This window comes from Portunus trituberculatus, unplaced genomic scaffold (genome assembly GCF_017591435.1).
Source record: "Portunus trituberculatus isolate SZX2019 unplaced genomic scaffold, ASM1759143v1 PGA_scaffold_399__1_contigs__length_104998, whole genome shotgun sequence".
In the NCBI taxonomy this organism is placed as follows: domain Eukaryota; kingdom Metazoa; phylum Arthropoda; class Malacostraca; order Decapoda; family Portunidae; genus Portunus; species Portunus trituberculatus.
In genome coordinates this window covers 37,501-60,180 of record NW_025541567.1, presented here as the reverse complement: position 1 = coordinate 60,180, position 22,680 = coordinate 37,501, and the positions used below count along the sequence as shown (strand labels likewise).

Here is a 22,680-nt window from a genome sequence, read left to right as displayed (position 1 = left end):
ACCAAGGTGCGTGTAATAATTTGTCCAGGGACTGTATATATATATATATATATATATATATATATATATATATATATATATATATATATATATATATATATATATATATATATATATATATATATATATATATATATATATATATATATATATATATATATTCTTTATGGCAGACGAGGTTAAATGCAAGAACAATCTCAGCATTGTTTATTTTCTGGCTGAGGTTGCTCTTGCATTTAACCTCGTCTGCCGTAAAGAGAATTTACTTCCTGGCTACACTGACATATATATATATATATATATATATATATATATATATATATATATATATATATATATATATATATATATATATATATATATATATATATATATATATATATATATATATATATATATATATATATATATATATATATATATATATATATATATATATATATATATATATATATATATATATATATATATATATATATATATATATATATATATATATATATATATATATATACAGTCCCCGGACAAATTATTAGACGCACCTTGGTTTTCTTTGTATCTTGCATGTTACGAGTAGAAAACGTTCATAAATTAAGTATGTTCCTCTATTTTCCTGGCCAGGAAATTCACCAGATATGAATCCTATACAAAATGTATGGGAGCTGATAAAGAGAGAAGTGGCAATTAATGAATCATTACAACGAAACATCAACTGATTGAGAAGATAATTCATGTCTGGAATCATCATCCACAGATCCAGGAGGCAGTTCAGTCATGTATTTATAGTATGCCAAGGCGTATCGAAGCGTTAATAACCGCAAAAGGAGGTATGACAAAATGTTGACTAAATGCCTTTTGTCCGTGAGTGATGATATATTGGTCAATAATGTAGAAATAAAGATCTACTATTATCAGATATGGGTTTTTACTAGCTTCAAGTATTCATACTACTTTAATCTGTAAGTTTTAGGCATGTCTGATTCTAATTAGCAACGTTTTCTACTCGAAACCTGCAAAATTCTAAAAAATTCAAAGTGCGTCTAATAATTTGTCCAGGGACTGTATATATATATATATATATATATATATATATATATATATATATATATATATATATATATATATATATATATATATATATAATCATGTCTGATTCTAATTAGCAAGGTTTTCTAGTCGAAGCCTGCAAAATTCTAAAAATTCAAAGTGCGTCTAATATATATATATATATATATATATATATATATATATATATATATATATATATATATATATATATATATATATATATATATATATATATATATATATATATATATATATATATATATATATATATATATATATATATATATATATATATATATATATATATATATATATATATATATATATATATATATATATATATATATATATATATATATATATATATATATATATATATATATATATATATATATATATATATATTATGTTTATTGCTTTACAGTTGCCGTTTGTGGTGAATAATTTTTCCTAAAACCGAGCTGACTTTTACATAGAATTTCATTGATATCAAGATGATGTGATAAACGGGTATACATTACTTTTGTATTATCTTACTTAATGTTGAAAGTATTAATATTAGTCGACAATTTGAAGGGTGTAGCTTACTTCGATCCACTCAAACTTGGGGAAGGGGTGTCTCGTGGGGGACTGTTTCAAATTTATGTTGAATATTTTTTGAGATATGAATTAATATGTAAAGTTGTTCATTAAAGCTAATTTCCCGCAAACTTACTTTTAACGTTATCTACTCCCTTGTTTCTTTTCCAAAGTGCACAGTTTAACTTGAAACATAAAATTCAACCATTTTTATAACTTTTACTTTTTAGAATTTGAGTTTAGGAATTTAAAATATTTTAGTTTAATAAAAAAAATTTAATTGAAAAAAAACATTGAAAAAAAGGAAATTTAAAATTCTAAAAAAGTCAGTTATGAGAAAATGGTTGAATTTTACGTTTCAAGTAAAATTGTGCACTTTGGAAAAGAAATAAAAGAGCAGTTAATGGTTAAATACGTAAAAAGTAAGTTGGCGGGAAATTAGATTTAAAGAAAAACTGTATATTAATTCATATCTCACCCTGAAAAAATGGTTGTTATAGCTTTAGTATTCCAGATGAGGGTAATACATTTCAGACAAAGTTCTCTAATCGGTCTTTCTCTTCACTTTCCGTGCCTCTGCAGACGAGAGGTGCTTGTGTATTCTTCGTGGCAATGTCCCCGAGAAGCCGTCCCGTACGCTCGCCTCCATTTCCTGCTCCCCCTTCGCGGCTCCTCCATCCAACTGATTTGACGTCACATATATGAAGCCACGCTATCGGTCAGAGAGAGAGAGAGAGAGAGAGAGAGAGAGAGAGAGAGAGAAATATGATCACGAATAGAGAGAGAGAGAGAGAGAGAGAGAGAGAGAGAGAGAGAGAGAGAGAGAGAGAGAGAGAGAGAGAGAGAGAGAGAGAGAATAAGAGAGAGAGAGAGATAGAGAGAGAGAGAGAGAGAGAGAGAGAGAGAGAGAGAGAGAGAGAGAGAGATGAGAGAATAGAGAGAGAGAATATGATAATGAATAAGGAGAGAGAGAGAGAGAGAGAGAGAGAGAGAGAGAGAGAGAGAGAGAGAGAGAGAGAGAGAGAGAATAGAGAGATAAGAGAGAGAATATGATAATGAATAAGAGAGAGAGAGAGAGAGAGAGAGAGAGAGAGAGAGAGAGAGAGAGAGAGAGAGAGAGAGAGAGAGAGAGAGAATGATGAAGGAAAATTTGTCTCGCGACGTAGAAGTGATCTCACACACACAAAATAAATAAATAAATAAATAAAATAGATAAATGAATAAAGAAATAAACAATAAGTAGATATTAATAAACAAATGAATGTCTGCTGTCTCGCGACGTAACAGTGATCACACACACACACACACACACACACACACACACACATTCTCGAGACGTAAAAGTGATCACACACACACACACACACACACACACACACACACACACACACACACACACACACACACACACACAAAAATAAATAAATAAATAAATAAAAATAAATAAACAGTAATAAATACAAATAAATGTCTGCTGTCTCGCGACGTAAAAGTGATATCACACACACACACACACACACACACACACACGTCCGGTAGCTCAGTGGTTAGAGCGCTGGCTTCACAAACCAGACAACCGGGGTTCGATTCTCCGGCCGTTTGGAGATATTTGGGTGTGTCTCCTTTCACGTTTAGCCCCTGTTCACCTAGCAGTGAGTAGGTAAGGGATGTAAATCGAGGAGTTGTGACCTTGTTGTCCCGGTGTGAGGTGTGTGCCTGGTCTCAGGCCTATCCGCAGATCGGAAATAATGAGCTCTGAGCTCGTTCCGTAGGGTAACGTCTGGCTGTCTCGTCAGAGACTGCAGCTATTCAAACAGTGAAACACACATGCGGTCTGCTGTCACGCGTCAGCAGTTCTCTCTCTCTCTCTCTCTCTCTCTCTCTTCGTTATCATATTCTATCTCTGATGATGATATTTGTCACATGAAACACGATGAAAATAAAATGAGAAATATATTATGGTACATCATTTTGTGTTTTACGCAGGGGTTCCTTGAGACATGTAATTTATTTTAAGTGTTACGCAAGGGTAAAAAGGTTGAGAAACGCTGCCTTACTCGTTACTATATTCTCTCTCTCTCTCTCTCTCTCTCTCTCTCTCTCTCTCTCTATTCATTATCATATTCTCTCTCTCCTTATTCGTGATCTCTCTCTCTCTCTCTCTCTCTCTCTCTCTCTCTCTCTCTCTCTCTGACCAATAACGTGGCTTCATATAAGTGACGTCAAATCAGCTGGGTGGAGGAGCTGCGAAGGGGGAGCCGGGAATGGAGGCGAGCTTACAGGACGGCTTCTCGGGGACATTGCCATGGAGACGAGCGTACGGGACGGCTTCTCGAGGACAGTGCCTTCTTCGTTTCTATGCTTAAATCTTCAGTGACATATCGGGAAAGATAGAAAATAAAGAATTTTCACTGAATAACAACTACCGTTCTCTTACTTTAGTACGCGTCTTTCTTGATCAAATGTGTTACCCTCAAATCTTACGCCCTTACCCACCTTAGTTAAAAGAAAATGTTTTCCTAATAGCAATAACTAAAATAAACCTAGATAAAAATCGAAAACACAAATTTTTTTTTCTCTCTGGGATATTAATTTAAAGGGCTGTCGCATGTGTTTTCGTCTCCTTTAAAGGTAAAGGGATGACTTTTAATACCAAGGAGACCTTTTATTTGTTAGATTAACAGTTTAACTTGATGAAAATGGCATAAAACGAAAAATGGAAATTTGAAGCAGTCCCTCCAAGAGACCCACCCTCCTTTTGTAATGGAATGATTTTGATCTATTTACAGATAATCAGGATATATACAAATTAATCAAAATTGATAGAACAGGGGATATTACTGATGCAGAGATCTTCATATTGGCGTTATCATGGTATGGACTTGATTCTTTGAGCTGCTTAATAATTTCATTTGTTAATTCAAATGGTGAAAAACTGCTTCTTCATTGAATACATCAAAGGTGAGATATGTGAGGGTGGTAATTCTGCATCCAATTTCTGACCAATTGAAGAAAAGTATGAATTAATTCCTTTACATATTGCAGTTGAGTCAGACACCACTGTACCATCTACAAGTAATTCCTCTATAATGTTTCGTTTTATTTTTTTAGTATTCATAATCTTATTATTATTATTATTTCTTGCTATTACGAAAGTCTAATGTTACTTTTGATTCATAATATCTTTATACAGTGTCAATTTTCCAACAGACCATGTTCCGATAATTTCTATATTTATCTCCATAAAGTTTATGTCTGATTTTTAATAAATTTTCAAACTCGCTGGTTATCCAAAGTTTCATAATTCTTTTGGCAGACAGTTTCAGTTTTACGATGAATATTTTTATCTGTTCTTTTTATCAAACATTCAATCAGATAATTGAAATTTTCGTTAACATCATCTGTAAATTGACAGTTATGAAGCTGTACTTCTTTATCATTGCATAAATTTTTGGTATCAATATTCTTAAAATCTCTGAAAGTGAACGTCATTGGTCTTGCATTGCCACGTTTTTTTTTTTTTTTTAAGAAACTATAAATGGTGGAAAACGATCTGTAATATCATTATCAAAATGTCTGGTTTAATAGGTATATTATTATCATTTGTCCATATGTGATTAATTAGAGATGCATTCTGAGATGTTACCCTGGTGAGTTTATCACTACACGAAAAAAAAAAAAAAAAAAAATCCATACTTGTGTAGTCCAGGATGGTCTTCGACTCTGAATGAATTAAATTGATGTTTATATCACCAAAAATATAACACACCTTTTTCCACAGCTTTCTTTTCCCTAATAAGTCCTCAAGTAAACTAATAAGCGCACGAACATCAGAGTTGGGTTGACGATACACTACACCAACAATAAATGAAGACAAATATTTACACTGAATAAACAAAGTCTCAATATACTCATTTTTAATACTCAAATCATCAATAAGAAAACATTTCATATTATCTTTGATATACATAGCAACTCCTCTTGAATTATTCCTATTCTTTGTATAAATATTAAACCCTCTTACCCTAAATTCGTGTTGTGTGTCGTCACTGAACCCTGTTTTACAAAAATAACCTGCAATTCTTCAATAATTGGAAGTTAGTGATTATCAAGGAATGCATCAAAATTTTTTGGTATACTTCTAACATTGTATATTAGGATTTTCAAGCTACAGGAATGTTCAATGAATTAAAGACTGAAAATCTAGATAATAGTAAATGGAGCCCGGAACAGTGTGTAATACCTCTAGCTCATCATCATGAAGGACCTGGAAGCATCTTACACTGTGGGTATCAGACACAGCATTAGGATAATAACTCAACTGATCGTAATAATTAGATGGCAGAATATCATCGGCATTTACCTCAAATAAGTCAGTAAATTGATTATCATCAACTTCAGAAATGGGAAATATGAACATATTGAAAATAAAAGATGTATACTAAATTATACACACTAATTCCCGACAATGTGAAGATGCATTTTTTTTTCTTTTCTTTCCTTTTTTTTTTTTTTAGGGGGGGGAAGTCGTCCGCTTGCCCTTAGGTATTGCCTCCAACTCTGAAACATTTCCACCCACAGCTCCCTCCAGCGTATCCGTATCACCTCCTGCCGTCGCTGACGAGGTGTCAGCAGCCAGAGACGAAGCAGGAGCAAAGGCAACCATGGTGCGAGTAGGACAATGGACATTAGGCAAGTGGGGAGTCGAGTCCTCAGTAGTTGAATGCTGAAAAGTACGCTCTCTTCTCTCCCTGATTATGAGCTTTGTATAAGAGAAATACGCATTCTTGCCTTCTGCTCTTGCTTTTCGGAGCGTCGGTAGCTGAGCCTTACGTTTTTGCACTGAGACCTCGCACAAGTCTTCATACAAGTAGATGTTCGTATCTTTTTCTTTTAGATTTGCAAAGTTTCGAAGTGCTTGTTGACGATCGGCATACCGGCAGAAATGGGCAACGATGATTCGAGGTTGGTTCTTCATGATAAAAACTTGTTTGTCACACTCGGTGAGCTGGCTCAAACTAAACATCATCCATCCCAAGTTTCTCCCTCATCAGAAGTTGCACCTTGTTTTGTGTTACCTCCCAGTTCTCACCTGGATCTTCCACCATGACATCGATGCGTAAATTATTCCTCCGGGAGTAGTCCTCTTGATAGTCGATTCCTTTTTTAATCATCTCTATTTCGTCTTCATATTCCTTTTTCTTTATGTCTCTCATTTCCTTTTACAATTCTTTAATTTCTTCATTCTGCTTCATATCAATTTCTTTCAAGTCCCCAATTTCTTTTTGAGAAAACTAAAGAAAATAACATCGTTATTATTTGATTCTAGCTGTTTCAATCTTTCATTGCATGAGGACTGAACCACTTCTATGAGGTTTAGATAAGCCTTTTGTTGAATTTTAAGAGCCACTTTTAACTTTTCACTCCAATCATTATACTGACAAGCTTGAATCTTGACGCTACGAAGCACTGAACTATTCGGACAGTTGGGAAAGTCACCGATAGCAATACATGTATTTTTTTTCAAATTTTCTCAGAGAGTATTCCTGTTATTGATTTACTTTGGTGGCTAATGAATGCACACTTCATACACCATTTGTATCATTTGAAAGTGTGTCAGTCAGCTTAATTGATAAAAGACGGAGCACTAACACAGTCTGTGTAAGTGTCCTAGGTCTCTGTCTTGCTATCAGTTTATAAAGTTAGGTGTTCTGATTATATGCTGCAACGAGTTTCCAGTCGCGCATTTGTAACCACTTCTTGAGAACAGACTCATAAGGTGACGTCACACAGGTCAAATTTCTTCCAACTTATTTATCGTTTTCGTTGGCGGCTGAGCAAAACGAGCACCAAACATCTTATTGTTTGTTTTCTTTTGTCGGAAAGAATGGAAAACTGGTGTGTTACTTGATATATTGGGAGTATTTGGAATGAAATGACTGTCGAATATAAACTATTTTTTTGTGACAAATTGTCAAAAAAAAACCTGGACTTGAATAACCGAAGTACATGTGCGATTGTGTTATAATATGATAGTGTTGTGTGCGAAATTATCTACATATAGCGCTTTGTATGTTTTGTCAGTGTGAAAATTGAACAGTACTCGGAACGGGATGTTTGGTTAGACATGGTTGTAGTATCTGCTTTCGCTGTGCCACCTTAATAAGTGACCGGACCAGACTGGACCATGACCAGAAGAACGCAGCCAGTGGAGACAACGTAGCATCGCCTGTGTTCATTTCCAAGTCTATCGTTAAATCGAAAGCCATACAAAAATGCAGTCAATATAATTTTGAATTAATTAAGGTAAATAAAGTGATTGAAGATAAACTGGTTGTGTGTTTGTTGTTCCTGTTTGACGCCAAAAATTTTTGGATTCACAGTATCACCAACGAAAAAGGTCAACATGTTGGGAAGAATCTGTCCTTATGTGACTGCTTTCTGTATCCGAGTGCTGGTGCTGTGCGCTATCTGTAGACAGCAGCTCTATTTTATTCAACTTAATCGTGATTATCTAGTACATGGACACAACATTTAAAAATTTGGGGTCATCTACATGTCGTTAGGAATGTAATCAAGACATCCGACAAAATCAATTACGAACAGATGAAATTTGTAAACAAATTACGGGCGAAAATTTGCACTATTTTAAAATATTACGGTCAGTATTGACTTAACGCAAACAAACTTGCCAAGTGAGTAGGCGATGAAGGCGTTTGAATTACTTACTCTTCCAACTTTGTCTATCGACTTGTACCTTATCCGTCCCTGTATGGAGTACTCTTCGCATGTTTGGGGGGGTTCCAGTCACACAGCTTTGCTTGATAGGGTGGAATCGAAAGCTCTTCGTCTCATCAACTCCCCTCCTCTGACTAACTGTCTTCAGTCTCTTTCTCACCGCCGAAATGTTGCATCCCTTTCTATATTTTATCGCTATTTTCATGGTAACTGTTCTACTGATCTTGCTAACTGCATGCCTCCCCTCCTCCTGCGGCCACGCTGCACAAGGCTTTCTTCTTCCTCTCATCCTTATTCTGTCCAACTCTCTAATGCAAGAGTTAACCAGTACGCTCAATCATTCATCCCTTTCACTGGTAAATTCTGGAACTCCCTCCCTGCATCTGTATTTCCGAATTCCTACAACTTGTCTTCTTTTAAGAGGGAGGTATCGAGGCATTTGCTCCCCTAATTCTGGCTGACGGTTTTGGCACTTTTTGAAGTCTTTGGAGAGCCAGCGTTCAAGTGGGCCTTTTTCAAACTTTCTTTTTTTGCCCTTGGCTGGCCCTCTTCCTTACGTAAAAAAAAAAAAGAAAAAAAAAAAAATTCATCAGCACTTTAATTAAGGGAACAGATATCCAAGTTACAACTACTTTCCCTGCCTTAGGGAGTCACCTTCTACCGGTGGTGAGTCTTGAATCGTGGACGAGTGAGCCAACTCCTTTGATGGCTTGGAAGGCACTGAATGGTTCGGTGTCCGTCGGTGCCGTACACTAAATTTTTCCCCTATCATCATATACCAGCGATGTTACGGTGCTTTTTTTCCCTGCCCCAGCCTCCGGCTCCTATACCCACACTTTTAATCAGTTAGTCAGTATTATTTACATTTTAGTTTAGTCAGTCTGTTTATATTCTAGTCTAGTCAAGTAAGTTTTACTAAGACTAAATGATGCAAATACTTTGTGGGGCTTGTTGCTACTGTTCACTTTGTAAAGATATAGAAGCAGTACTGTCTCAACAGTTGTTGTGAGTATCAGGAAAAGCGGTACGTAATAATGTAATCTATAAGTGAGTGAGTTGTAAGAAAACCGTGCCTTACCTCTGCTATTGCCATAATACCGCGGTCTAGTTGGTGTTTGTATGGAGCATCGTGGGGCACCGGCCAAGCAGTGATTGATGATACGATAATCCCTCTCCCTATGTATATCGGGGAAAAGCCGTCAATACCTGTGAAATCCTTAGCAACAGTGAGCTCCAGGAATTGCCGATCTCCGACATGAGCTCGTCTGAAATAAAATGAAAATCTCATGGTCCCTGCTTTTATTCTTTAAAACTGTGCTTCCGTGCTTGCACCTTGCTTAGTGAAACTCTTTCAATTCTGTCTCCTAACATCTACTTTTTCTTCTTAGTGAAAGTTTACCTAAATTCAGTCTGTTCCTAGAAACGGTCTTCTTGTTGGAACCGCCTTGTCATGGTCCCTATTACATGGAGAGCGAGGCCAAAGGGATCTTCGGTGCCTGCTACGCTCTACCTAGGAAGAAATGGCTACCCAAGCTAGCAAGGTCATCAGTGAGAAGCTAGACTAAGGGGTTCTGGGCGTTTAGCTGCCAGTAAGGGTCAACGATACCGCTCACCAGAAGGACTGCCTTTTGAAGTCGTTCTGTGTTGATAGTTGGGTATTTGGTCTAGGATGCGTTGTAAGGTGAGCTCTTTGTTTCGTCGTGGACAAAATTTTGAATCATCAGGAACTGCTTTTGAAAACAAGTGGCTTCCATAGAGACAAGGTACTCCATTCACGGCAGCCATCGCTCACTCACTTCATAGTTTTAGCAGGCGGTTTTTCTTGGCCCCTGGAACCATATTATATATTCAACATCCTCATGGGTAGATATGAGAATTCCTCTGGTCCTTGAAGGGCGATCGATTACTCCTTTGAAACATCACCTTCTGGTCGTGATGGTGTCCTGCGGGTAGGAGTTCGCACTCCCCTTGCTATTGTTTTCTATGGTGGAAGAGCTCTTGGATCAGTTGATGAGTCTTGTGTTGACACAATTACAATCCATGTCCATACCTCCATGTTTTACTGTGCTATTTATTCAGCTAGAAAGGCATTTTAGAACAGTTCTCCATATCTGACTCAAATTTGAGAGCAATTGTCTCTCTAATCAGTGCTATGTTATATTTACATCCGATATTTCCGCCAAAACTGTTCTTGAGGCAATACATTCTCTGTATTTTGGAGACAACAACTTAACTGTTGAGATCATTCGATCAAGCAATGTAACTGACAATGAGAATGACTATTGTCCTAATATTTTCAATGAAACTGAGGAAAGTGATCCTAAAGCTCGCGACCCAGCTACACCTTACTGGCTTATAGCGTGTTTTGTAGGGAACGTCGGTGCAACTTTATTCATGCTACCAGGTATCTAAATACTGGAGTGCTCCCGATAAATAAAATCAAGAATACATTAAAGGTGTCTTTATATGTCCTAAAAATTAACTCAGGAGATAATAGTCTTCCATCTACCATGCCATTCTGATGGTGTCTTTGAATGTTGCCGACAATTCTTCAATTGATTAGTCCTCAATTCATTAATCTTGGTATTGTCAGTTGGGAAATTCTTATACAGAAGGATGGTGGGATAAATTTCTACGCCTCCTCCCTCTTCTCTAGTTCCTCCAGCACCATAAGTAATAAAGTTGTAACACTTCCCCTCTTTTCTCAATTTTTTTTTTTTTTGTCTCTTACCGTTCTGTTGGAAATGCCGTTCCTTCGGTTTCTGTTTTTAATAAGGTCTCTGTTTTGGATAATATCACTGATAAGCTCTCAACTTTAGGCAAGATCTCCTTATCTTCATTTGCAAATCCCTCTATTGCATCTTCATCAGCACCGCAGATTCAGCATGCAGGTGTTCATATTGTAGAAATCAACACTCCCAATGAATTTTCAACCACCAAAATATCCCAAGATTTTGAAGCCCAAACATATACGTACAAAAAAAAGTCTCCAAAATTCCCTCCTCACTCCAAGCAAAAACGTTCTCGACGATCTGCTGGGTCCCTAGACTCAACGAACGTTCCCAATAGAAAGGTGCTTTTGAAATCATCTGATACGCAAGTGACAGATATTGTTTATCGAAGTGGTTCATCCACTTTTGATATGAATTTAAACTGTAGAGGGTTTCCGTGTCCGTCTTTTCCGGCGTTCCAGTGACTCGCGTATGGATAACTATTACCACACCAGTTACTCAGTTTCAAATTTTTAGTACTTACTAATAATGTAGGATCAGTTAACACTCGCCAACCGAGTAAAGTACTTAGTAATCAGGTTGGCAAAGGGAAGTAAGTTTCTTTCTGAGGCATCCCTAGAAACTTCCTCAAAATAATTCTATTCAATTTTCTACAATGGAATTGTTGATGTTTGCTTGCTTCTTATGCTGGGGACACACTATAGCTTTTATTTGACTACGACGCCCTCGACGGTCGTACAGGCCAGTTTTCTGCGATTGCATACGACTGTCGTAACGATTGGGAGAATCTCAGTGCAAGAAGGACACGCAAAACGAAGGACGCACGACATCGGATCCTAGACGTACGATGATGTATATCCCTCGTACGATGATGTATGTCATCATACGTCATCGTACGACACCCACAACGATGACGCACGACGTACCAAAGAAAATGGGAGCAACCAGAATTATCAAATTTTCTTGGCTTGCGACAACGTATGTTACGCTAACGATGTCGGACGATGTCGGACGATGTCGAACGATGTCACACGACGTCAAACGATATCGAATAAGACACATTTGACAATAGTGCGATAACGCCGTGTATTCGCTTGACGACGCAAGGGCAGGCCCAAAATGAGCCCCTGCAGGTATATATAGAGGTCCAAAGCGTTTTCCCATATCACATAAGAACCAATGCTTACCTGTACTAACTTTTTAAGACTCCTTACCTTCCTGTATAAAACCAAAAAACCTGATAAAGAAAAAAAAAAAAAAACATGAGACAATCACTCACAAACAAACATACAATTCAAACGCAGACAAGATACGAACACTCATACTGGACATCACCCTCATGACAACACTCGTACACACACACACACACACACACACACACACACACACACACACAGACATATGCAACTTTCTAGGCTAGGTGACCCAAACCTAGTTCAGCTAGCGCTACCTCCAACATAAAATGATAAAAATAGCAACGTGGAATGTCCACAAACTGTTATCTTTAACTTTTCTTCTTTATTTCTAACTATTTCTTTCCACTGTACCCACTCTTACATAGCTTCACTTCACTTTTACTATTACCATAGATTCCTATGTCACATCACCCCACAGCATCGACATCTACACACCTCACCATGAGTCTCCTAAAGTACATCCCTGTCCTCGCTGACACGGAGCCGCATCTCACCAGGGACATCTTGAGGATGGAGTCTACATACTTCATAGGGATGATCATGATAATAGCACCGATAAAGCTCTCTCTCTCTCTCTCTCTCTCTCTCTGGTGGTGTATATCTTCACCACCTGCGGGTTTATTTATTTCGAATACGTTAACGAAAGCCTTTCGGCTTTCGCCACCATCACCATGTCACAAGTTATTCACTACTGGCAAGGGCAGTCACCATTACAAGGACTGCCTAACAATCATCTGTTGGTTCACTGACGTCACGAATCGCGAGCCAGGGTGTGAGCCGTGTCGAAGAGAGCTGTCGGGACCGGATCTGGGCAGATCTGCTCAAGGCGAGGAAGAACTTACAGCTCCTCGCCCTGTTCTCGCTGCTGTAGGGGCTACCGTGCTGTGTACCTGCTGTGAGAGGCAGGCAGACAGTCTTCTGCCTTTCCTCCATGGCAAGCCACGACTTGGCTTTTCACGGCTACATAACTTAAACGTGTATGCTGCTCGACGCAATTCACGCCGCATGTGCTTGTGTGGCCTCCCGCCTGCTAACCGTTCCTCGAATGCAGTGTACCGCAGTAAAGAGACAGTGCCTGGGGATTGCCTGACAAAGTGAAAACTGTTCTGTGTACTTTGTGACGCCTTGCCAGTAGTGGAGAGACCGTGTTCGAAACTTTTGACAAAGTAGAATTTGTGCTCTACTCTGTGCTGTGTGTGTGTGTGTTTTGTTTGTTGCTTGAGTGCGTGGGTTTCCTTTTGTCAGTTGTTTGTGTGCGTGTGTTTTGTCATTGTGGTGTGTTTGTGTTTCTTTGCCTTTGTGGTGTGTTTGTGTTTCTTTGCAGTTGTGGTGTATGTGTATTTCTTTTGTCAGTTGCGAGTGTTTCTTTGTGTGCAATAAATCAAAATGGTGTTTTAAGTGTTTAATGACCCTGGCTCTACCCAGAAATAAGTATGATGCCACGTTGAGGGAGACCCCTATGAAATAAGGTGTAGTGGTGAAAGTGTAATAGGTGTATCACGTACTACGAGTAGCCTGGGGTGGCTTAAACGCCTTTAAGCGTGGGGCCCTCACAGTGCAATATGCGACCTGGCAGTGTAAAGGCGAGTGAGTACAGTATACACTGACTTAATAAGAAAAAATGTCTGTGCAAGTTGAAAATCTTCTAAAGGAGGCGCAGCTCCTTGGATATACCGACACAAAGGAAATACAAGAATATGTTCGCACTCGTCAACAAGAACTGCGTGACAAAAGAGCAGCTCAACGTGAGTACGAAAAGGAACAGCGGGAGCATGAGAAGCAACAGCGCGAACACGAAAAACGGCAACAAGAGCTGGAGAGAGAAACTCGCTGCGGAGGAACGACGCCTTGAGAGGGAAGGAGAAAGAGAACGAGAACTGATGAGGCATGAAAAGGAAATGTTACAGTTGCGGTTGTCGTCTGCAACACCGCTGTCTGACCCAACACCAAGTCACCAGTTCCCGACTCACCGCCTCCAGATGTCCAAATATGTGGAAGGCCAGGAAATCGAGCCTTTCATTGAGCGGTTCGAGATGGTTGCCAACATTTACCAACTAAAGGAAGATATGAAGAAGGTGGAGTTCATGAACCTTTTCGATGGCAAGCCACTTAACATCCTGGAAGCTGCAACACGCAACTACGCAGGTATGAAGAAGGCTCTTTTACAGGCTTATGGAAAAACTGTGGAGGGTGTTCGGAGTCAGTTTCAGAGTGCGATGCTTCAAGATAAAGAAACTGTGTCGCAGTTTCATGCTCGCCTAGCTAGTTACCTGGATCAGTGGATAGAAAAGGACGAGACACCGAAGACAGTTGTTGGGATACGAGACTTAATGCTTCGTACACAACTGGAACAGTCTTGTCCACCAGAGTTGGTTGCTCGGATGAAAACACACAAAGTTAAGGACATGAAGACGATGGTCGACATGGCAGACGCTCACTTCGCAGCCTATGGTTACAACACTAGGAAGCAAATAAACAAGAAATTTCCAAATCGGCATTCCCCACAACAGCAAGAGTCGAGCAGTGCTACTCCATCAATTCAGTCTCACCAACAACTAAAGCAGCATCAGCAATCTACACAGCAGCAGCAATCCTACGAGAGAAGTAAACATCAATACCGGGGTGACTGGAAAGGAAACATGTGGTCACAGAAGCAGCAATCGGCAGCAGCCATACAGCAGAAGGACGAATCAGGAGCATCAACACCTGGAGTAACACCAAATACAACCAGAAGTAGTCAAGACCAGGAACATTTACTTTCGGTACAGCATCATTGGTGACTAGCAGCTACTCTGAGGACTACCAGCTCCAATACTGGATTTCTTGTTCAGTCCAGCGTGGTGAATGGTACACCTGTAGTGGTGCTCAGGGATAACGGTTCATCAGGATGCTCTGTAAAGGAAGAACTGGTGGCATCGAAATGTTACACAGGAGGAACAGTGACTGTTATTATGATCGATGGAACTATGAAGCAGTTTCCAACAGCTACAATTAATGTTAAGTGTCCGTTCTATACAGAAAGTGTCACTGCAGCAGTTATGAAGGAACCAGTGGCCGACCTTGTTATTGAAAACATCACTGGAGTTAAAAACTGCTGTGCCAACAGCGTCGCTACCCAGACCAGTGCAGCTGCAGTCACAAGGGCAGCAGCTAGAGCAAGCAAGGAAGTCAAGCCCCTGCAAGTTCCATCTGTCGCTGACCTCATAAATGGTGATGTGATCAACGAACAGGCCAGTGATCTGACACTTTCTTTGGTACATAAGAAAGTACTTGAAGGAAGCTGTATTAAAGTTGGAAGGATGGAAGCAAGCTTTCTTAAGAAAAACAACCGTCTGTACAGGAAGGTTGTGACTCCTGCTGGTGAATCTCGGCTGCAGTTCGTAGTACCGAAAAAATATCGTCAGGCGGTCTTCGAATTGGGCCATCATTCTACTCTTGGAGGGCACATGGGCACTAAGAAGACACTGGACAGAATCCAAGCTCATTTCTTTTGGCCAGGGATATATCAAGAGGTTATCAGGATGGTTAGATCATGCGATGTCTGCCAGAGGACTAGCGATCGTGGACGAGTGAAACCTGCTCCACTCAAGCCGCTTCCACTGATCTCTGATCCTTTCGATCGAGTCGCTGTGGACATCGTGGGTCCTATCATTCCCAGGGCAAGCAACAGCTCCAAGTTCATCCTGACGTGTGTGGATTTTGCGACGAGGTGGCCGGAAGCAGTACCACTGCGCAATGTAAAAGCCACAATTGTCGCCGAGGCAATGATGGAGATCTTCTGCCGTGTGGGGATTCCAAGACAAGTTTTGTCTGACCGAGGAAGTCAATTTACTTCAGCTATGATGGAAGAATTTCTAAGGTTGCTTGCAGTGAAAGGGATGAGGACCACCCCTTACCATCCTATGTGCAATGGGCTTTGTGAACGTTTCAACGGCACACTAAAGAAGATGCTGAAGAGAATGGCGGTGGAGCAGCCGAAGGAGTGGCCCAGATTTATAGCTCCTCTTCTCTTTACCTACAGGGAAGTACCTCAAGCATCTCTCCAATTCTCACCGTTTGAGCTAATGTATGGTAGGTCTATACGGGGGCCTTTGCAAGTTCTGAGAAAACTTTGGGATAACGAGGAGGCTGACCCCACAGTAAAGACTACCTACACATACGTTTTGGACTTAGCAGATCGGTTGCAGGAAACGTGGCAAATCGCTAAGCAGGAGTTGCTGAAGGCGAAGGAAGCCCAAAAGTCCTATTATGACCAGAAAACCAAGCTTAGGACACTTCAAGAAGGGGATCAGTGTCTGTTGTTGCTTCCTACTGCCCATAATAAGCTGCTAGCGCAATGGAAGGGTCCCTTTGAAGTTGTGAAAAGATTAAATGACCTGAACTATCTAGTACAAGTCGGACCTGACCAAAAGAGATTCCACATAAATATGTTGAAGAAGTATTTTGTGCCACATACAGTGGCACACGCGGGAAGGCTCGCAAGCCAAACACGACATGGGCTGACACCCGAACAGTGCGAGTGTCTAGAGCTCGTCAGAGCTCAGTTCTCTCGGGAAGTCTTCATGATCGGTGCAGCTGCGGTGATTCAGGAGGGCACAGATGACTTCGAGCCACACACTACGGAGACCACGAGTGGAGAAACTTTGGGAAATGTTTGTGTCTCGTCAACTCTTAACCAGCAGCAAAAGACTTTTTTAGACGAATTGTTGGAAAAGTACTCCTAGGGTGAACTGCCATCAGATTCACCTAAGCACTCCTACGCCTGTGCGGGTGAAGCCGTATCCAGTTCCAATCCGTCTGCTAGATGCAGTCAAGAAAGAAATAGATGACAAGGAGACTGCTGGTATCATCGAAAAATCTACGTCGTCTTTCTGTAGCCCTATGGTGGTGGTACGGAAGAGGGATGGTGGGGTACGCATCTGTGGAGACTACCGTAAAGTTAATTCAGTAACCAGAGTGGATGCTGAGCCAATGTTTGACCAAGAGGTGATCTTCGCCAGAATCTCGAAATCCAAGTTCTTCTCAAAAATGGATTTAGCAAAGGGATTTTTTCAGATACCTCTTGATGAAAAAAGCAGACCGGTCACGGCTATCGCAACACCAAATGGTCTATACCACTTCAAGGTTCTTCCTTTCGGTCTCACAAACTCGCCTGCAGTCTTTAACCGTGTCATGCGTAAAGTGCTCCACGGTATTAACGGAGTAGAAATATTCGTTGACGACGTGCTCGTCCACACTAACACCTTTGAGCAGCACTTGCATACTTTACAAACTGTTCTAGAACGTTTTCAGCAGTACAACATGACTATCAAGCCATCAAAGTGTGAGCTCCTACAGCGAGAAGTGAAATTCTTAGGCCATTCAGTAGGTGAAGGAATCTGTGGCAGCCAGCACAGCAAGATTGATAAGATCAAGAATGCATCCCGACCGACTACAAAGAAACAAGTCAGGTCGCTATTGGGACTCGCCGGCTACTACCACAAATTCATACCAAATTTCGCCATCATTGCGTTGCCCCTGACAGAGCTTTTAAAGAAGAACTCTCTAAACAAAATGATTTGGGGATCTGAGCAAGAAAAGGCATTTACCACCCTCAAGAACCTCCTCTGTAAAGAACCTATACTACAGCTTCCCGATCTGGATCGTCCCTTCATTCTTCGCACTGATGCTTCCCAAGAAGGCATCGGTGCGGTTTTAATGCAAGAAAAAGACGGGGAGACTTTTCCAGTAGCCTATCACAATAGAAAATTAAAGACAGCAGAACTCAATTACAGTACTGTTGAAAAGGAGTTACTGGCAGTCATTGAAGGTATCAAGAAATATTACTACTACCTCTATGGCGACAAATTTACGTTAGAAACGGATCACATGCCTCTGTCAAGCCTTCGGACATCAAAGAACGCCAACGCAAGGCTCATGCGATGGGCTTTGTATCTGCAATAATTCAACTTCAAGATTCGTTACATCAAGGGAAGCGCTAATGTAGGAGCAGATCTCATGTCCAGACTTCTGGAGGGTGACTACGAATCAACGTAAACGTGGGCCAGCATGGAGCGAGGTGTTTTAACAATTGAGTGTTGATATGTATATAGTATTGTTAAACATGGCACAGTAGTTTTATGGCCGCATCGCTGACTAGTACGTTGGGTAATGATCATGTCATATTATGATTGTCTACTAATTAACTGTCATTTCAGGCATTGCGTGGAGCAATGTCTTCTTGTGTGGGCGAATGTCACAAGTTATTCACTACTGGCAAGGGCAGTCACCACTACAAGGACTGCCTAACAATCATCTGTTGGTTCAGTGACGTCACGAATCGCGACCCACGGTGTGAGCCGTGTCGAAGAGAGGTAACGTGGAGCTGTCGGGACCGGATCTGGGCAGATCTGCTCAAGGCGAGGAAGAACTTACAGCTCCTCGCCCTGTTCTCGGTGCTGTAGGGGCTACCGTACTGTGTACCTGCTGCGAGAGGCAGGCAGATAGTCTTCTGCCTTTCCTCCATGGCAAGCCACGACTTGGCTTTTCACGGCTACACAACTTAAACGTGTATGCTGCTCGACGCCATTCACGCCGCATGTGCTTGTGTGGCCTCCTGCCTGCTAACCGTTCCTCGAATGCAGTGTACCGCAGTAAAGAGACAGTGCCTGGGGATTGCCTGACAAAGTGAAAACTGTTGTGTACTTTGTGACGCCTTGCCAGTAGTGGAGAGACCGTGTTCGAAACTTTTGACAAAGTAGAATTTGTGCTCTACTCTGTGCTGTGTGTGTGTGTGTGTCAGTTGCTTGAGTGCGTGGGTTTCCTTTTGTCAGTTGTTTGTGTGCGTGTGTTTAGTCATTGTGGTGTGTTTGTGTTTCTTTGCCTTTGTGGTGTGTTTGTGTTTCTTTGCAGTTGTGGTGTATGTGTATTTCTTTTGTCAGTTGCGAGTGTTTCTTTGTGTGCAATAAATTAAAATAGTGTTTTAAGTGTTTAATGACCCTGGCTCTACTCAGAAGTAAGTATGATGCCACGTTGAGGGAGACCCCTATGAAATAAGGTGTAGTGGTGAAAGTGTAATAGGTGTATCACGTACTACGAGTAGCCTGGGCGGGCTTAAACGCCTTTAACCAGTGATAACCTTTTACACACCAACGCCCCCATTACTACTGCGCACACTCCTTATAGAAATACGCGGCGTAGCAACTTGAGGCAAACAGCTGTTCTCTCGTCTTGGTGTTGCTGCTGGTGCTGGTGCAGGTGCTGCTACTCCTCCAGTTGCCCCTGCTGGCAACAGGGTATACATTCACCTTCGTGGTGGTCTGAAGGTGGATGTTCACTTCTGGTCTCGGACGCGGCCCCTCCATACTCATGTCCAATGGGCCTGCGATGTCCAAGAATGTCCCAAAGAGGTCTTGCGACGACGGTGGGACATCATACCCATGCATGCCCTTCCTTCGGTGGATAAACTGGGGTTATTTTTTATTTATTTATTTATTTTTTTAACTGGCGACAATGCACGAGCTGTCACACTGGACACGATAATTCTAGCGACAATGTTTTCGTGCGTTACTGCCAAACGTAGGTTAAAAAACCAGTCGTAACTCAGTATTTTAACGATTTTTGACTCGTTCGATGTCGAACGATGTCGTTAGCAGCACGTACGACATCGTATCTCTCTACAACGTCATCGTACGCCCGATGAAATGGCTTTTCCTGACAGTCGAATGCATTGCTCGATTGTCGTAATGCTTCTATGATCTCGTGTGATAACAAGGACATCTTACGACATTGTACGATATCGCCGCGTTAACGTACGTCTTGACTCACGACATCTTATGAGAGGCTAAAAAGCGTTAAAATGGCGTCATTGCTGCCAGCGACAGCCCTCCTACGACCGTCGGGGACGTCATAATAATAAAAAAAAAAAGCTGTAGTGTGACTCCAGCATTAGGAGGAATTGATTTTTAGGTTTTCTCCTACTAGCGTTTGCTTGCATCCACCTACTTTAACCTGAATATCGGGTCTTCTTCTCCATTCCCATTCCTGATTATGGCCATCATGGAGGTACTACCATCTCTTTTCTCACTGATAATCCTTTCATCAACATTGTAACGGTATGAGGGACACCACAGGTACACTGTACGGAAGGGAAGGCCAAACAAGGCTTGGATACTTTCAATATATTGGCAGACAGGTTGAAGGGGTACAGGCTGGATTCACGAGAGTCTGTGCGGCGCGAGCTAACCCGGCGACCATCACCTGATTCACCTCTAGACTACTGGTGCCCGACACGAGCAGGCGGCGATAAACAAAGTAGTCTAGAATATATAAGTATACAGAGTAAGTGAATGAATATGTATGGATGCAATATAAAACAATAACAATAATAATGAAGAAGCATGTGATTATGTGTGGGAGATACACACCACAACAAAATGCAGATTTTTATGAGCACCTTTAAAAAGCTCATTTAACATTCTTATCATACCTATAGTTTTGTATTAATTACTCTACTGGTGATTTCCTGGTTTTCCATACTGAGTCCTCTTTTAGAGATTTTGGTGAAACTTTGCTGTTGCTTTAAAAATGCCAAAAGCTATTGAAAGAGTTTGCCACAGAGCTTTGATTTCCAAACTACCCTCATATGGCTTTAATACTTCTCTCTCTCTCTGCATCTTCATCTCCAGTTTCGTTTCTGCTACTGTGGTAGACGATCACTGTTCTTTTTAATCAAAATCTTTAGAAGAGAATGAACAAGACTCAGTAAGGAGAGCCAGATGATCAACCGTAGAGACAGTAAACATCATGTTCTCTTTCTCACCGAAACACAGGTGTTACTTCCAAGTTTCTCTACCCTAATTTTCGTTTCGAAGCTGGATGCTGTATCTATATGCACAACGACTTGACTTGCTCTCTGGAATCTTCCGAATTTCCCACCATTTGGCTGAGACTTCAGAGTCACTCTCTATCTAAATAAATTTGTGTTGTTTCTCTTCTACCTAACTCCTCGGACTGTAAGAAATTCTTTGACTATCTAACTTCGAAAGTGGAGCACATTCTGTGTCTCTTTTCTTTCATGGAGATCTCCATTCTTAGATACTTCAGTGTTCACCACCAGCTTTGGCTTTCCTCTCCTTTCGCCAATCATCCTAGTGAATTAGCCTTCATCTTTGCTATATGCCATGACCTAGAGCAACTTTTGCAACACCCTACTCATGTTCTTGACCGTCTTGAAGACACGCCCGATATTCTTGACCATTTACTTACCTGAAATACCTCTGCTTAAGCTGTCACCCTATATTCTCATATTGTACCTTGTATTATTATTTTAATCCCTCCTAAAGATCCCGCAAAACGAAAGTACTTCTGGCATTTTGCCTCTGCCAGTTGGGAGATCTGAGGAGGTATTATGCTGATTTTCATTGGAATAACTACTGCTTTCGTGTCAGAGATTCATCTCTGTGTGATGACAGCATAACAGAGCTGATAGTATCTGGCATGAAGGTGCACATTCCTCAGTCTTTCTCTCAACCTAAATCTTCCAATCCTTGGTTTAAGAAAGTCTGTTCTCGGGTTATACATGACAGAAGTTGTCCACAAAAAGTACTTTGACTTGTTTACGCCAATATTTCTCACGCCCCAACTTTTAACTCTGCATAGGGCTTATCCATCAATATGTGGAATATTCTGTGTATTGCACTACGTATATAGGGGATGGTGGTTCTGCGCGCTTACACAGCTGACTTGGATAGTGTGAAGCAAAAGGTACTTTTTGACAGTGCTTGGGGACTAACATCTCGGTGAGCCGTTTTGTTTGACCGCTTTTGTTGCCCTTGGCCAGTTTTCCCTTCTTACAAAAGAGAAAAAAAAACATACATGGCGTTCAGACAGAAGATTCTAAAATGATGGATATTTAAGAATCTTCCTGTTGATGATAGATTAAGTAAAATCTTAAGATAAGTTGAGGCAGTATGACGGTACTTTTGAAGTCTTAGAAGGGTTACCCATTTTAGAAACAGCTTAAAAGTAGCCAGACTTCCAGCAAGGTGAACAAAATAAATGTTGGTAAACAGAATTGAAAGAGTTTGACTAAGCAAGCTGCAAGCAAAGTACGTAGGTAAGGATACGGAAGACAATAGAATAAACTCCATTAAGTCCATTATCCTTCCGATGGTTTAGGCCAGCGTGGGCATGGAAAACATAACTGTGAAGGATCTCAATGGTTGGAGGAGAGAAAGGGTGGTTAAAACTCAAAAGATTTTGACACTGAATTGATTTTAATGGACATTTGGCTCATGATTGCATTAAGGGTTATCTGCTTTCTACCATGATTCCTTCCACTATCCTTATTGTTAGAAGAAAAACGAACACTACTGCTACAATATTTT

The 22,680-nt window shown here is 40.4% G+C and overlaps 1 protein-coding gene across 1 annotated transcript in view; it reads right to left on the bottom strand.

Annotated features, from left to right (window-relative positions):
* The window catches only part of LOC123500548, a 30,395-nt gene that overhangs the window by 7,441 nt on the left and 274 nt on the right, over positions 1-22,680 (bottom strand). The window contains exon 2 of the mRNA XM_045249239.1: positions 9,464-9,650. Within this exon, the coding sequence (XP_045105174.1) occupies positions 9,464-9,650 (187 nt within the window). The remainder of the gene's footprint in view (positions 1-9,463; positions 9,651-22,680) is intronic.